The sequence below is a fragment of the Glycine soja genome, chromosome 8, assembly GCF_004193775.1.
Source record: "Glycine soja cultivar W05 chromosome 8, ASM419377v2, whole genome shotgun sequence".
Classification (NCBI taxonomy): Eukaryota; Viridiplantae; Streptophyta; class Magnoliopsida; order Fabales; family Fabaceae; genus Glycine; species Glycine soja.
The window spans coordinates 47895270-47910641 of record NC_041009.1 but is presented as its reverse complement, the minus strand read 5'-3'; the positions used below and the strand labels follow the sequence as shown (position 1 = coordinate 47910641).

General features: G+C 27.3%; 1 protein-coding gene across 1 annotated transcript; it reads left to right on the top strand.

The window, feature by feature from the left end:
* The first annotated feature begins 6747 nt into the window (after positions 1-6747).
* Positions 6748-9051, top strand: LOC114423844. Its single transcript, XM_028390744.1, has 4 exons — positions 6748-6892; positions 7445-7641; positions 7744-7807; positions 8342-9051. The coding sequence occupies exons 2-4, from the start codon at positions 7478-7480 to the stop codon at positions 8624-8626; spliced, it is 513 nt and encodes a 170-aa protein (XP_028246545.1). The 5' UTR covers positions 6748-6892; positions 7445-7477; the 3' UTR covers positions 8627-9051.
* The last annotated feature ends 6321 nt before the right edge of the window (positions 9052-15372 follow it).

The window sequence follows — 15372 nt, the reverse complement described above, 5'->3', positions numbered from 1 at the left end:
AAAATACCCTGTCAAAATGCTTATAAATTTAAAAATTCTTTCTCTTCAAATATAATATTTTTTGTGTAGAAGTACTATTTCATATTTTCTTTAAAATTTCATTTTCTTACGAAAGTATTTTATCCAAACGCATGATAAATGTTTTCTTGCCTCTGTTCATGGACTTCCACATTTTAAATAATTTTTCTAAGAGAATAATCTTTAGCATTATATTGGTAGTTTTATTATTATATATGATTAAGTATGATAAAAATGGATTCTTATCAGTTTCATTTTTTAAATATAGTTAAATTTTATCATTGAATAAATTAATCGAGTATAAACCTAAACTCGAATGGCTCTGAAAAAGATGTTAGATTTGGGTGTATATTCGCTGCATAAGATGTTAGAATCGTTAATACTTAAAAAGTTCTTATTAACTAGTGTTTTAAGAATATTAATTAAAAAATTGTTTTAACTTGTAAATCATAAAAAAGAAAAAAATAAAATAAAATAATTTTGTACCTAAGTAAAAAATTTATATTCTTAATTTCTTAACTCAATATTTTTAGCACACTTGTTAATATTTATGTTTTTAAAAAATATTAGAAGTAAATATCATTTGCTTGCACGTTTAATATTTTATTATTTTGTTCCAACTTGCATCATTGCACTTGAGTATATCTATGATATGATGCGTATGAATAGGGTATTCAGATGAATTAATCAGATACAGTTCCCATATCTTGAACACTTGCTCAGTTTCATTCTTGTCAGCGTAGCACGTGGCACATTCCCAAATTCTCCAAGCATCAACATATAAACAAGTCAAACGATCACTTTAATTTTGTTTTTCTGAAGGCAAATTACGCGCGTGTTGATAGATTCCATTGAGGAAAATAGTTGCTGCCTAGTCAAAGGGGTTGTCAGTTCTGAAGAAGAAGTGGATGCCAACTTCAAAGTTAGAGGCTCCCAAATGGTTTCTTTGTCTCTCAAAAGACAACTTCGCCACCTTCGTTCAGCTTTCACTTTTGTTGCCCTGTCCTACTATTCAACGTCAGAATCATTACTATATAATATTTTTTATTCCACTATACAAAAAATATACTCATTTGATATTAACAAATAACTACTACATATTTTATATGAACATTTTGATCAATGTTTGAGACACTTAACTGTTGAATCAGATTTATGCACATGAATAGTATCCCGCGTACGTGCGCCTTGTTTTGGGAAAAACCTTCTTTTTATTTGGTGTGAATTTCTTTTATCTTCTTAATTAAAGCAATATGCCAAGTATATAACATTTAATTGACTTACATGCATTACTCACGGGCTAATTTTGATTTCTGTATATTCTTATTATCATATTTCGTTTATCGTTAGTCAAATTTTAATATTTTCCACAAATTCTATAGGTTAAAAGACTATTTTAACTAAAAAAAATTTGTAACAATAATACTAGGATTTTCTATTTTAGATTTTAATAAATTTACAAAATATGAATTCGGAAATATGAATTCGTAAGATTTAGAAGAACATTATGAATTTTTAAGATTTTAAAGGACTTTGTAAATTTTTAAAAAATATTTAAAATTATTAATAAAAATTCATGAATTTTGTTCACCTAACACTTTAAATAAAATTAATCTTATACAAAAAATCATAATCATGCTACATAACAAATCAATTTTTCTTAGCATATTTACAAGTACAATAGGATCATTTTTCTTCAATCATCAATTATGTTAATTGTATAAAAATTATATACCACAATGTTAGTATTATTGATACTTATAGTCATTCCCGCAATAATGATTTCACCAAACAACATGTGCATATCCAACAATTGTTTCAAACCTTATTTATATCTTTATCCACTTATACACGAGTCAACATTCATATATATTCAGGTTAGTTTATATGTGTAAGCATGTAGTCAAAATGTCCTCCAAATTCAAAGAATTGGAAAAATCTCTCATATCACACGTTTCAAGGCATGTTAATCGTTGGTCAAAAGAGTAAAAAAAATTGTAAATGTTTACCGCTTTCAAGAAAGATACTAGGGATTATGTGTGATCCGAAAAGAAAAACATGACAATTTACAAGAAGAAAAAAAGAAAGAAAGTCTCATGAAATCTCAAGAATTTTGGTGATATTGTTTAATGTGTATTTTCTTATAAAAAGTCTCATGAAATCCATCATAAGTAAGAATCCATCAAAATTTATATACTTTTGAATACCAAAAGACTTTTTTTTAAAATTGTAAAAAATCTTAACTAAATATCAACGGACTTTATTGAATTTTTAAAAAAAATCCTAATAATCTTGATTTAATACCACAAGACTTATTTCTATCATTTAAAAATCATGATTGAATACCTCAAGACATTTTTATAAAAAAAAAGTCTTTTGAAATCCTTTGAAATCCTAATTAAATATATCACCTAAGTATATGCATACGATCGTAGCTAAAACTAAAGAGACTAAGAGTTATAGATTTTTTTCCTCAAAGCAATGTATTTTTATGGTAAAAGTCATGAGACTAAAGGATATATTCAGCTAGGCATTTCAGCTAGCTTCTAGCTTATTTTATTATCTAAAAAGATCATTTGGTTGTTCGATAAACAAATTTTTTAAATAGTTTATCAATAGCTTCTAACATTTTTTAAAACGCTACTTGAAGTAGCATTTTTAAAAAGCTAACTTCTAGCTTTTTATATTTTCTTCCTTTTATCCTTAATGTATTTATCAAAAATTTTGCTTACCCTTTTAAATAAAATAGGGTTTTATCTTTTTTTTTTACTCATTCATATATTTTTTACTCATCCAGTCATGGTATTTTAATTTTTTTTCACTACCCATGTAATGCTTTGATAGGTTCTCTTTATAATATTTTTGTTAGGGAACTGAGGGGGTAAGCACTAGGGAGATTTACACCAATGAACTATGAATAATCATATAAGTGAACTTGACATCGGGTCTTATCCTCACTTATATGATTCTTAATCTTCTCATTCTTTTCAGATGTGAGACTTTACCTCACACTTGTATTCCAACCATTTTGATTGTGAAATTTCCTAGTATGAATGAGTAAAAAAAAAAACAATAAAAGAGAAACAAAGGGTTGATTACGATTGTGCTTTGATATATTCTCTTTACCATCCATCCTTTATTCTTGATTTTTTTTTTGTAATTGTTCAAACCTCCATAAATTAATTATGGTTGTGCTCTTGTATTGTAACGTGATAGGGGTTGTTTTTAGTGAGGGTATTGTTTGTTTAGATTTATTTATTTTTCCTAGGTTATGAATTTAGTGTAGGATAATTCATCCTTTTTGTAAGATGTTAGTTTTATAATTTGGTTGGCATGCCTTATGCCTCGTAATGATAATCTTTTTTTCCTGAGAAAAAAATTAGTCATGCCTTATGTCTTTGTATTATCTATTGATATTCCGTTCTTGACAAATGTTGTGTTGGGTTTTTTATATACACAATAAAATTTTATTTGCTCTTAAAAAATTTATAGTGCTTAATGATGAAATTGTTCTCTATTATATTTCTAACTATGATGCACAATTGTGTTTTTATATATTTTATTTTATTTTTTACTTTAATTCATGCATTATACTATTTTGATAAATTTATATGATGAATTCAACTAATGATAATAGGAAGGAAGGACTCAATTTCAAAACCATGCCACTACTACTACTTCATCCTTAAATCTTATCCTTGAAATGTAGGAGTTAATTGTTATGCAACAACTTCTTTTCTATTTTTTTTTGTTTTGTTTTGTAAGCTTTTCTATTTACACATCGTTAAAACAATTACTTTTTTGCAACAACCGAAGTATTTGAACTAAAAATAGCATCTCAAAGCGAAAACTCATTTTTCATATTTTAAAAATACCATTTTGAAGTTACTAGTGAAATTTATGTGCATTAGCTAACAAACTTGACTAGTGTGACTAGTATTTCTCTAAACTTAAACCTTCTTTGAACTTTGATTGCCAATTACCTCAATTGTCAACTAATAATTAATAACTCAAATAATATGCTCTCAATTCATTAAGCATCCCATAAGCTTTTGAATTGGAGGTTCTAAAGCTAACTAATTAATTTTCTTTCGATAATAACTTTTAAGTTCATCTTTCGATCCATGTTCACCTTTAAATTTACGTCAAAAATTGAGAGAAAACATAGAAGAAAGGCAATTGTTAATTTTGTGAATCTATGTCCAAAGTATTTGACGTGTCACCAAATATGCTCTAAATTCTATAACTTTATTCAACTCATCATTCCACTTAATTCAGCATTTTTTGGTGCTAACAAGTTCATTGTAAAATTAGTTACTAGTCAAAATTTATGTGCATTAGGTAACAAAGGTTGTGTTAGAGTGGCGGGTTTAAAATTTGTGACTAGTATTATGTTTGATAAAATTAGTTGAAAGTTGAAAACTATCTTATTAAGTGTTTGGTAAAATTGACATTGAAATAATTAAAAAGTGTAAAATGACTTAAAAAATAAAATCATAATTTATTTAAAATGGGTAAGCAAGAAATTTGATAAATATATGAAGGATAAAAAGGACAGAAAATATAAAAACTAGAAACTAGTATTTTTAAAAATGTTACTTCAAGTCATCTTTAAAAAAATACTAAAAACTATTGAGAAATTGATAAAAAAAAAACTTGTTTAGCCAATAAGCAAATGAACTTTTCAACTATTAAAAAAAGTTAAAAGCTAATTAAGATGTCTTGTCGAATACAATCTTGATGTGGATGAGAAATATATTATGCTAAGAAGGAGGAATAGAAGGGCTTTAATACCATTTGAGTGTAATTTTTTTTTTCGAATTTACCAATTCTGGTTTGTTTTTAAATTATTACTCACTTTGGATGTAAATCGTAACACGTGTCATGACTTTTTTTTTTACTAAAGTCATAACATTTTGTACGACTTTAATTACTTTTTTATAATTTACGACTCTAAAATTGTAATTTTTTTTTACATTTATGAATTTGAAATCATAAATGCTTTTTTTTTTACATTTACAACTTTGAATTTGCAAATGTTTTCTTAATGTTATATATTTTATGTTAATTTTTTAAAAAATTTGTAAATATATTTTTAAATTTATTTTTTTAAAAAAATAAATATTTTTTATTTAATTATTTAATAAATAAATGTTTTTTTAGTTTTATTTAATATTTTGTATATATTTTTATATGGTTTTACTTAATATTTTACATATTTTTTAAATATTATTTTATTCAATATATTTAATATATTTTTTAATAATGTTTTATTTAGTATATTTTCTATATTTTTTTTTACTAATGTAAAGGAATTTGATTTGTTTTGTAAATGAAAAAAATATTGCAAAATACTTAAATCAAATGATGAAAAATAACATAATACATTAATATAAAATATAAAATATAAATTAAATAAAAATACATTAATTTAGTAACAATTAATATTATTTTTACTTTATATGTTTTTTTTAATTTATATTGTTCATTTTATATTAATGTATTATTTTAATTTTATTTTAACAACAACTTTTATTATTAAATTATTATTTATTGTTAATATTAAATTCATTTGTCTGTGATAAATTATAAGTTAATATTAATAACAAAATATTTTTAATATTTTCATTTAAATTTTAGTCAACTTATATTAGGGTATTATGTTTTCTTTTTATGTTTCTCTTTAGTCTTTTTAAATTTAAGTGTTTTGCATTATTTATTACATTTACAAAACAAAACAAATTTCTTAATATTAGTAAAATATATTAAATAAAATAATATTAAAAAATATATAAAATAAAAAAATATTCAAAATATATGTAAAATGCCAAATAAAACTAAATAAAAGTAAAAAGACATTTATTTATTAAATTATTAAATTAACAAATTATTTACAATTTTTTTAAAACATTTAACTTAAAAAATTATTTACAATTTTTTTAAAAAATAAACATAAAAATTAAAACATTAACAAAAAAATTTACCAAAAAAAGACATTTAGAACTTCAAAGTCAAAAATATAATAAAAAAATTAAATTTTTTATGACTTTAAATTCGTAAATTAAAAAAATAGAATGAAGTCATAATAAAGTTTTTTACTTGAGTTGAAAACAAAAGTGATGACGAATGTAATACTTTCTAACACATAAATCATAACACCTAATACCACTTATCCTAAAATAGATAACCCAACCAATAGTAAAGCCAAATAGAAAAAGGAAAAAAAGGACTTCATTTTTTCAATGAATTTTTTATAATTTTTCTTTATATTTCATTTTTCCATCATATTTCTTACACAATATGTTTCTCTCTCTCTTCATTTTATCTCTTTTTTTTTTCCTACTCCATTCACTCTAAAATAAGGTATACATGTGTGAGGAACTGACGATTAAATCAGCACTGAATTTTACTTATTCACGATAGAGCACCGAACTTTTAAATTAGCACTAAGTAGAAAATGATTTATTTTCTCAATTTTTTTTCTTAATCCTTTAAAAATCATTTCATTGAAAATTAAATTCAAATAATATCTAAATAATTCATCTTTAACTTCATAACTTTAATGATTTATATTCCATCAATCACTTATTTCTTTATTTTCTCAAACTTTCATACATAAAACTTTACACATCTTCATATAAATATTCATTTGACTCGATTACGTATCGAGGGACAGACAGTGATTGATTATAATATAATTTGTAATTTTTAGATTTAATAATTATTTCATTGAAACGACGTCGTACAAGGCTTGTTCCTCGATCATGCTAGCTCAATTTCTCTACCTTAAATAGGATTGCTGCGTAACATTTTTCCCCTTCCTCTCGCCCCTCCCAGCTTCGCTGATTTCTTCGTTTGGAGGATACCCTCAAAGGTCTCTCTCTCTCTCATCAGCTAGCTAGTTAACTGTACTTTGATATGTTCTTTTTTATGTTTTTTTTTTTTTAGAATTTTACATTCTGTTCATTACCCTATTTGGAGATCTATTCTATATTTCTATAAAACTACCCCCTTTTAATTTTGTGACTGCTAGTTGTTTGTAAAATGGAGATAGTGATTGCAGATGTTTAACTTCAACTAAGTTTGGTTTTTTATGCATCTTATCCTGGCTCTTCTTCACCAACCCATTACAAAGAAAAGACAAATATTGAAGCTTTTTCATGATTTGCATTCAGATCTGCTGTTGATTTGTACACTGATTACACCCCTTTTTATTTAGGCTGTAGATAATTAGGAAATGGTGAAATGGGCTGTGGAATTTCTTCTTCAAGTTTAGATTTTTAATTTTTCATTTTTCCATTTTGACGCATTTAATTGATCTGGCTAAATGGATCTGTTAGCAACTTGAAACTGGGATGTGTGCTGCTCTTATATTTTGTTTGCATTTCCTGAATATTTTTGTTTTTTTTTGTTTTGCTTTGTTTAGGTGTTCTACTGTGAAAGTTAGCCGATTTTGAAGATGAATTATTATAATCTTCAGAAGAATGCCTTCCCAGCCTGTGAAGAGATGAGAGGCTCTATTCCCATTGCTGATCAGAATGGTGGACCTGTCTTTTGCCCTAAGCCACGCCGAGCTGGGGTTTTAATGAACTTGCCTATTCGGCCAGTAAAATGGCATTTAGGGTGAGTTTTAAGATTTATTGTTTGCCTTTTGATGCCATTATTGTATTTTCGACTGTAATGAGGATCTGATCTGATCTGTTGTGTTTTGATTGTGTTTGTTAGTCAACAAGGTGAGGGGTCTGATTCAAAAGCTGGGGCAGAACTACTTGACATTGTTCTCAAGAGGGTAAGTGATAATTCTGTTACAAGTTGTTTAGTTTATGTTTTAACCAAGGAAAATAGAGATGATCAAATAGCATATAAATTTATCTTTCTTAAAAATTGTTTTGGTCTCTTAGCAATGCATGGAATATGGATTTATAATTTGATATTTGATATGTTGATTTAATGTAGGAATGCTTGTGGTATTTACCAAAGTTGCATCTTCAGATTGCCACTTTTTTATTGGAGTGTTTTTGGGCTTAAAATCATGTAGTACTTTTCAATTTTTAGCAAGATTTTACATAACGGTACTCAACTGCAATTGCGGCTGCAACACGTCAAGTCTTTTGGGGTGTTTGCGTCCGCAATTGTAGCCGTATTCACCGTATTTGTCTGCAATATTAAGTATCATTATGGAACTGGAACCGAAATTAAAAACCTTGATTTTTAGTTATTATTGGTTGATCTGCTGACAATTGGCATGGCCATAGTTTTTGCTGCAATGAATGTTGTCTGACTTTGATATTTGATTGACTAATTTTTGTTTTGCTTTCGATAGGAGAGTTATGGGGAAGAATTTGCAAATCAGATACCTTCATCTCCTCCATATTTCTGTGGTTCTCCTCCAGTTCGGGCTTCTAATCCCTTGATCCAAGATGCTCGATTTGGAGATGAAGTATCAACAATTTCATCGCCTTCAGGTTTACTGTCTCCATCTTCAGCATCTCGCAAAGCAGGATGTGCTAGGATGAAGTTTGGACTTAAACCGGCTGCAGTTAGAGTAGAAGGATTTGATTGCCTCAGCAGGGATTGCCAGAATTCCGGCATCCCGGCTGTTGCTTAAACTCCATTCATAGAAGTGTATATAGAAGAAGTCAAGTGGCATTACTTATAAAACGTGACTTAACTAGAGAGAGTTTTGAATGTTTTGGAGGGAAGTAAGAAATTCAGTTAGTTGTGTATATAGCAAATGCTTTTTTGTATGGTGAGGTGAATCATCTCATTGTGAGTATCCGTGGCAAGTTTAGGGAGCTGCAGAAAAAGCAAACCTTCGGTTCTTGAGGTTTTATGTGTAGAGAGCATGTCTTTTTGTAATATTAGGCGGTTGTATCGGAGTGTCTTTTAAACCTTTTAGGCTATCACCGTAAGAGTGTATTATTGTATAGGAATTGGTTATTTTGGTCATCGTCCCTGTAAATATATTTAGAGGTGACTTTGCAACTATGTCTATTATATTTAGTTATTCAACTTGTTTTCTGTTCCCATACCCATTCTGGATTTGTCAAAATGTTTTTTTAACTTGATTTTGCAATATACTCTTGCTTGTTTTTGGATTTGTCAAAATCTTTACAAAATAGTCTGTTATGATTCTCATTCTTCCTTGGCTTCCCATTCAGATGAAAAACATCAATCTATGTCTTTTTTACACATTAGGTAGACTGTACCTGTATTTTTTATTTTGACATAAATAAATATATTTTTAGTCTATGTAATTTAATATTTTTGTTTTTTTTCTTGTAAAGTTAATTTTTTATTTTTATTTTTTACAAATTATATTTGTTTTTTTTTATAGTTCTTAAAATATTTTAGATAATATTTTTTTATTTTTTAAAATGATATTTAAAGTGTCTTAAGGAATAAAAATAAAGAAAAAGGAAATATAATTTGTAACAACTAATTTTTTTTTACAATGATAAAAAAATAAAAGAAATGTTGATTAGAAATGTATTTAAATCTTTCATTTTTAGTTTTAAAGTGGGATGAATCTTAACTAATTCAGAGAGCTTGAATTCGTGTTTGATTGTGATTTAGCCGCACGCCTAAACATGCCTCAACTTTAAGTCTAACACTAGTTATTCCCGAGACTTCCAAAATTTGTGTAAAAAACTATATAGGTTTGCATTGCAGTATAGGAATTGGCAGGATAAATGTTAGCTAAAAAGGAAGTTTGTATTGTATTCACAGTATAATCTTTCTTGTTTTGTATTTATCATTAATTTCTTTATTGTAATCTATAAATTCAAATACACATAATTCTCTGTACTTTTTTTATATAATTAATGCTTGACTAAGTTATACACCAATGTAAATATATTATAAAAATAATACTTTTTTAAACTATTTTTTTATAAATTAAAATAATATGATATATGTGATATATAAATTATTTTAATATATATCAATATTTATAACTATGTCAATATATTTTTGAAATATTTACATATACTCACTAATATATATTTAAAATTATTAATATACTAAAATTATAAATCATTAACTTAACACTCGTATAAGACACAAATTATTATACTAATATGTGATTAAATAACTGCATCGACACTATATATAAAAATCAAAAGATGAAACAAAGCAAGGGGACGTGAAGGAGAAATAAAAATAAAAAATAAAAGAAACATATAGTTAGGTACTCCTATTCTATTTTTGCAAAAATCCTCACTAATAAACTGATGAATACTACCATCAGACCGAAAAAAATCCTGTACTGAAATAGCAAAGGAGGCAATCTTGTCACAGGTATTAACCTCCCTATAAATCTGAGAAACTCTAAAGTTCATGTTAGAGATAAGAAGGCAATTGGACAATCTAGTTTTGAGTCTCCAAGGAACTATGCAAAAGTTGAGAATCACATTCGAGTCAAAGATTTGATCATCCCTTAAAAGAGGCAATCTCAATGGCTAACATAGAACCAATTAATTCTGATTGATAATATATATATATATATAAATCTATTCATTGACCATGCATAAAAATTAAAGACTTTGTAACTAAACTTAATTAATATGAAATTCTTAGGAAAAATTAATAAGTGTTTTTAAGGAACTAACTAATGACAATTTATGATTTGATGCATATGGTTTTTGTGGTCGAAGAAGAATGGAGGAATGATTTTTCATGGATGTAAGTGTGACTTTATCAGTGCCTTGTTAGGGAAGCAATGCAGGAGACTTATCACTCGTGAGGATTCTCTTGGAGAAAAATCTTCAAGAGTAGATATTATCCTAGAAGCTAAGGAAGGATTTCAGTACTGCACTCCAGTTATGCTTTGCATACCATAATCAGTGCCTGATAGGGACTCAACATATATGGGTAATTGGGAATTATAATGTAAATATCTTGCAACTTATAAATCCTTCTTTCTTTGCGGAATCTTATCACACAACTCAATGGTGAAGTGAAATGTTAATAATGCATATTGGTTTTTAATAAGTAATATGTAAATCACACTTCTACATAATAATTAAATATGTTGTGGGTTCATAAATTTTAATCAATAAAATATAACGTGTTTGAAGGAGTGAGAGAAATTATATTTCTAATATTTTTTATTACACTAATATAACTTACACCAACTATTATATCATTCATTCTATCGAATATATGATTTTTATTGATGCATTTTTAAAATACTGTACCTATACTATCTTTGATTGATTGTGTTGAATTTTGTGATTTTTATTGGTGTTCCCTCTATTGTTATGCAATAAACTTTGCTAAATTCCAAACTTTGCCAATTTGCTGAATTTTGGTATTCATTAAGTGAGAAAGAAAAATACTTCTCTTTCATCCTCTTCCTTTTTTTTTCTCGATGTTAATTAAATTTGTTAACTCTACCATATTTTATCAACCCTAGTATAACGTGGTATCCATAAAAAAAAAACTTAGTCAAATCTTGTAAATTTCAAACTTTGTCAACTCTACTATAGTTTGGCATCCATTAAAGAGAGGAAGGAGTTTTTTTTTTTCACCATCGTCCTTTTCGCTCTCTTCTTTTTCGTGATAGAATGGTCTAGTTTCATTTAAAAAAAAAATCATAAATAGGACTAGAAATAGGGTAGATCAAACTAAACAATGGTAGGTTGAACTTGACTTTGATTAAAAATATTTTGTCCAAGTTTGACATATTAATCTATCATAAATCTTTTTTAAAAGTCTAGTCCCATTTATATAAAAGTCTTGTCTATCTTACAAGTTTGTTTAAGGATATGCTTTGTCATAATTAGAGTTAAATTTAAGTATCAGACTTTATAAGAATTAAGTTTAACTCATTAATATGATATAAATATATTTTAAGATCTAATTTGGAATTTATAATAACTGATTTAAAAACATATTTGCAATAAAACCTCTAAATAAAATATAAATTTATCTTCTATAAACTCTAATATTGCTTTAATTAGTAATGAGTAGCTGATAATTTGAAATTTTATTTAATTAGCAGTTTATGTATATTAATGATTGTTTAAATTCTTAATTGGTAATTAAGAGATCAAAGTAAGAGAGAAATATAGAAAATTAATAAAGACTACGTAATTATTATTAATTACAGTATAGGAAAAAAACAATTTCTTTGGCCAAAACTCCAAAGTTACTTTAATTAGTGTCGAGTAGCTGATAATTTGAAATTGTATTTAATTAGTATTTATATATTAATAATTATCTTAATTTATAGTTAATTAATGTAAAGACAAAAATATTACAGTAATCAACTTACATTACACGATTCAAGGAAATCATATTTAAAGCTAACCCATCACAAAAAAAAAAAACTATCTTTTTCAAAAATTCTTAATTTAAGTAATTTACTTATGTACGCAAACGATATGTGTGGGTCCATATCTAGTTTCTTCTAAGTTACAAGGTATAATGGATGGACTTAATTTGTTATGATTGTTTTAATCCTTTAAAGATTTTGTATTTTTTATTTTAGTCACGGGCTCATTGCTACTATAGCATCAACTATTGATGGAACAATAATATCAATAATCTATTAACTTGTTACGCCACTAAATTATGTTGATAAATTATGTTTTTAAGTCTCTTATCAACTAATCTCACATATACTGATTTTGTAATTTGTCTCTATCTTTTTCGTTGAAATGTATTTATGAGAATTTTGTATTCGGATTAGAGTACCCTTTTACTTTATTTATTTTGTTTGTAAAATCAATTATACAATTTAGAAGGACCAACCCAATAGAAAGGGGACCTAAAGAAAACTCTTCTTTGTTTAGAATGGGTTGTGTACTATTTAAGAATTCAAAAAAAAGCTAATAAATATCTTGACCTTTTTTTTTTACTAAAATGGTTAATTTTGCAAAACTATTTATGAATGTTTTAGAAAGCTATTTACCTGTAGAGTGATCTTTCCCAGTTAGGATTTAGGAGGGGCTATTCTGAGTGACGCTTTATGTTTTTTGTTTGTTTTGTAACATGAGACGTCACCTTGATTGACTCCTTCTTTTAAGTGTTTTGTCAATACAAGAAGTGTCACCATGTGTGTAGCCAACAAGAGGCATCACCCGAGTATATTTCACCTCCCTCTTTTCCTCCTTCAATTTCATGCTCTCCTTCCTTCTCTCTTTCTTTTTTTTCCTCCATTGAAATTTCCTCTCTTAAGTTTCTTATTTAAGACACTCTCTTTGTGGTGAAACTCTTTCTTCCATGGCTTATTTCCTAGTGGATGACACCTCCTCTCACCTCTTCTCCTTTATCTTCCGCTGCATCTCTATGGTGAAAAATTACTATTGAAGAACCTTATTGAAGGATAGAAGTTTCACAAACAAACTTCCATCAAGTGCTCTCTAAAATAGGTATTTAACGTCAATCAAGTTGACTTTAAAAAAGAAAAACCACAATAAATACTTATTTAATGACTAAATATCATGTGAACATTTTCACTCAAAATAATCGTGTTTGGTTCAATTCTTCTTACTTTTTATTGATGCTTTCATTAATTTTTATTTTTTATATTAAATTTTTAAATAAAAAGAGTGATAGTTTTATATTTATTAGAGAAAGCAAAAAAAAAAAATCTTAAATGAAACAAGTTCTAAGTAGTTTTTGATATATTTGTTGTTTTCAATTTTTGTTGTTTTCTATGGGGTGGGGTGGGTGTGGGCGTGGGTGTGTGGGCATGGGTGTGTGCTCATTAATGGAAAAAATGTCATATTATTGCCTCTTATTAATTTTATGAATTTTTAAAAGAAAATGATGATAAAATTTCATAATATCCTAAACCCAAAAAATGATATTTTTATAGTTATTAATTTTAATGTATAAGTTTAAAATAAAAATATACAATAAATCAAATATCATAAATTTTTTTAAAAAAGAACCAAAAAAAATGTACAAAATGACTAAGGAGTTGTATGTTGTATTTCATAAAAAAAATTTAACGTCAACTTTTCTTTTGCAGAATCGCCTTGGTCGACACACATACACACACTTTTACATGGAAGGTAATGCAAGAGTTGAAGCCTGCCTTTCTCATGGTGTTGGTGCAGGTTTCATATGCTTTTACGAGTGTGCTTTACAAGCTCGCCATAAATGATGGAATGGCGTTAGAGTAGCCAGTACCTACCGTCTCATTTTCGGAGCTGCTTACTCTTATTTTCGAAAGGTGCATTCACATTCCCGTGGCATGTTAATAGCTACAAAATTACATAATATGTATTCTGTGGTCCTTTGGCAAAAATCTAAATGATCTTGATGTTTAAAACAGAACGAACAGACCAAAGTTGACGTGGAGGGTACTTTTGATGTCATTTTTTTGCGGCCTATTTGGGTATGGTTGATGTAAACTCTTCGGTACGGTCTTCACACTTGAACGTTCTTTATTATGATTATTGGGCATGTATACATGTTCCTAAAGTAATTGTGTATTGAAATTAGTTATTACCAAAACTAATAGTTATTTATTTATAATATAAACAGAGGAAGTTTATTCCTAAACCTTTGGCTTTGGGTATCAGCAACATATGCTTACGCTATTTTTAATCTGGTTCCTGCAATCACTTTTATCCTCTCCATCTTGTGCGGGTACGTACGTTTTATATTTTTATTTTTCATGGAAGAGAGTTAATTTAATTATTGCAGTACTAATTAACTCTTATATGTAATTTTGTAGCTACGAAAACTTAAATGTGCGAACCGCAGCAGGAAAGGCTAAGGTGTTAGGAACGATACTGGGAATTAACGGGTCAATGCTGCCCTCATTTTTTAAAGGGGTGAAAATTAATATTTGGAACTTTCACATTAATCTTTTGCATAGTCATCTAGGAATGCAAACTCCAAAAACAGAATGGCTGCAGGGAACTGTGACCTCTGGATTTGTGATTATTGCCACAACAGGGTGTGTAAGGAAGAGAGGTCCATTATATGCATCTGTTTTCAACCCCCTTTACCTTGTGCTCGTGGCTTAGCTTGCTGCTACCGTCTTATTACAAGAGCACCTATACGTAGGTTTTCCTCTCTTCTCTTCCTTATTTATCAAAGCTTAATAGGATATGAATTCCTAGAATGCAACGTAATTGTCAAAGCAGCACAAACAAATGATTATATTTCCATAAAATCATGATTTTTTAGTTTAGTAATAAATCAATCAAATATTGACATTTTTTCGTATCCTAATCATTTCTGTATAATGTTTACTAATGCTCACTCAACTTTACTTCTTCATTAATAATACCAAAAGATGAGAATAATAATACCAATGGAGTGTAATCTTTGACTAAAAAAGTTATAAAAAAAATTCACATGCATCAGTCTCACCTTTAATTTGCGGCTATT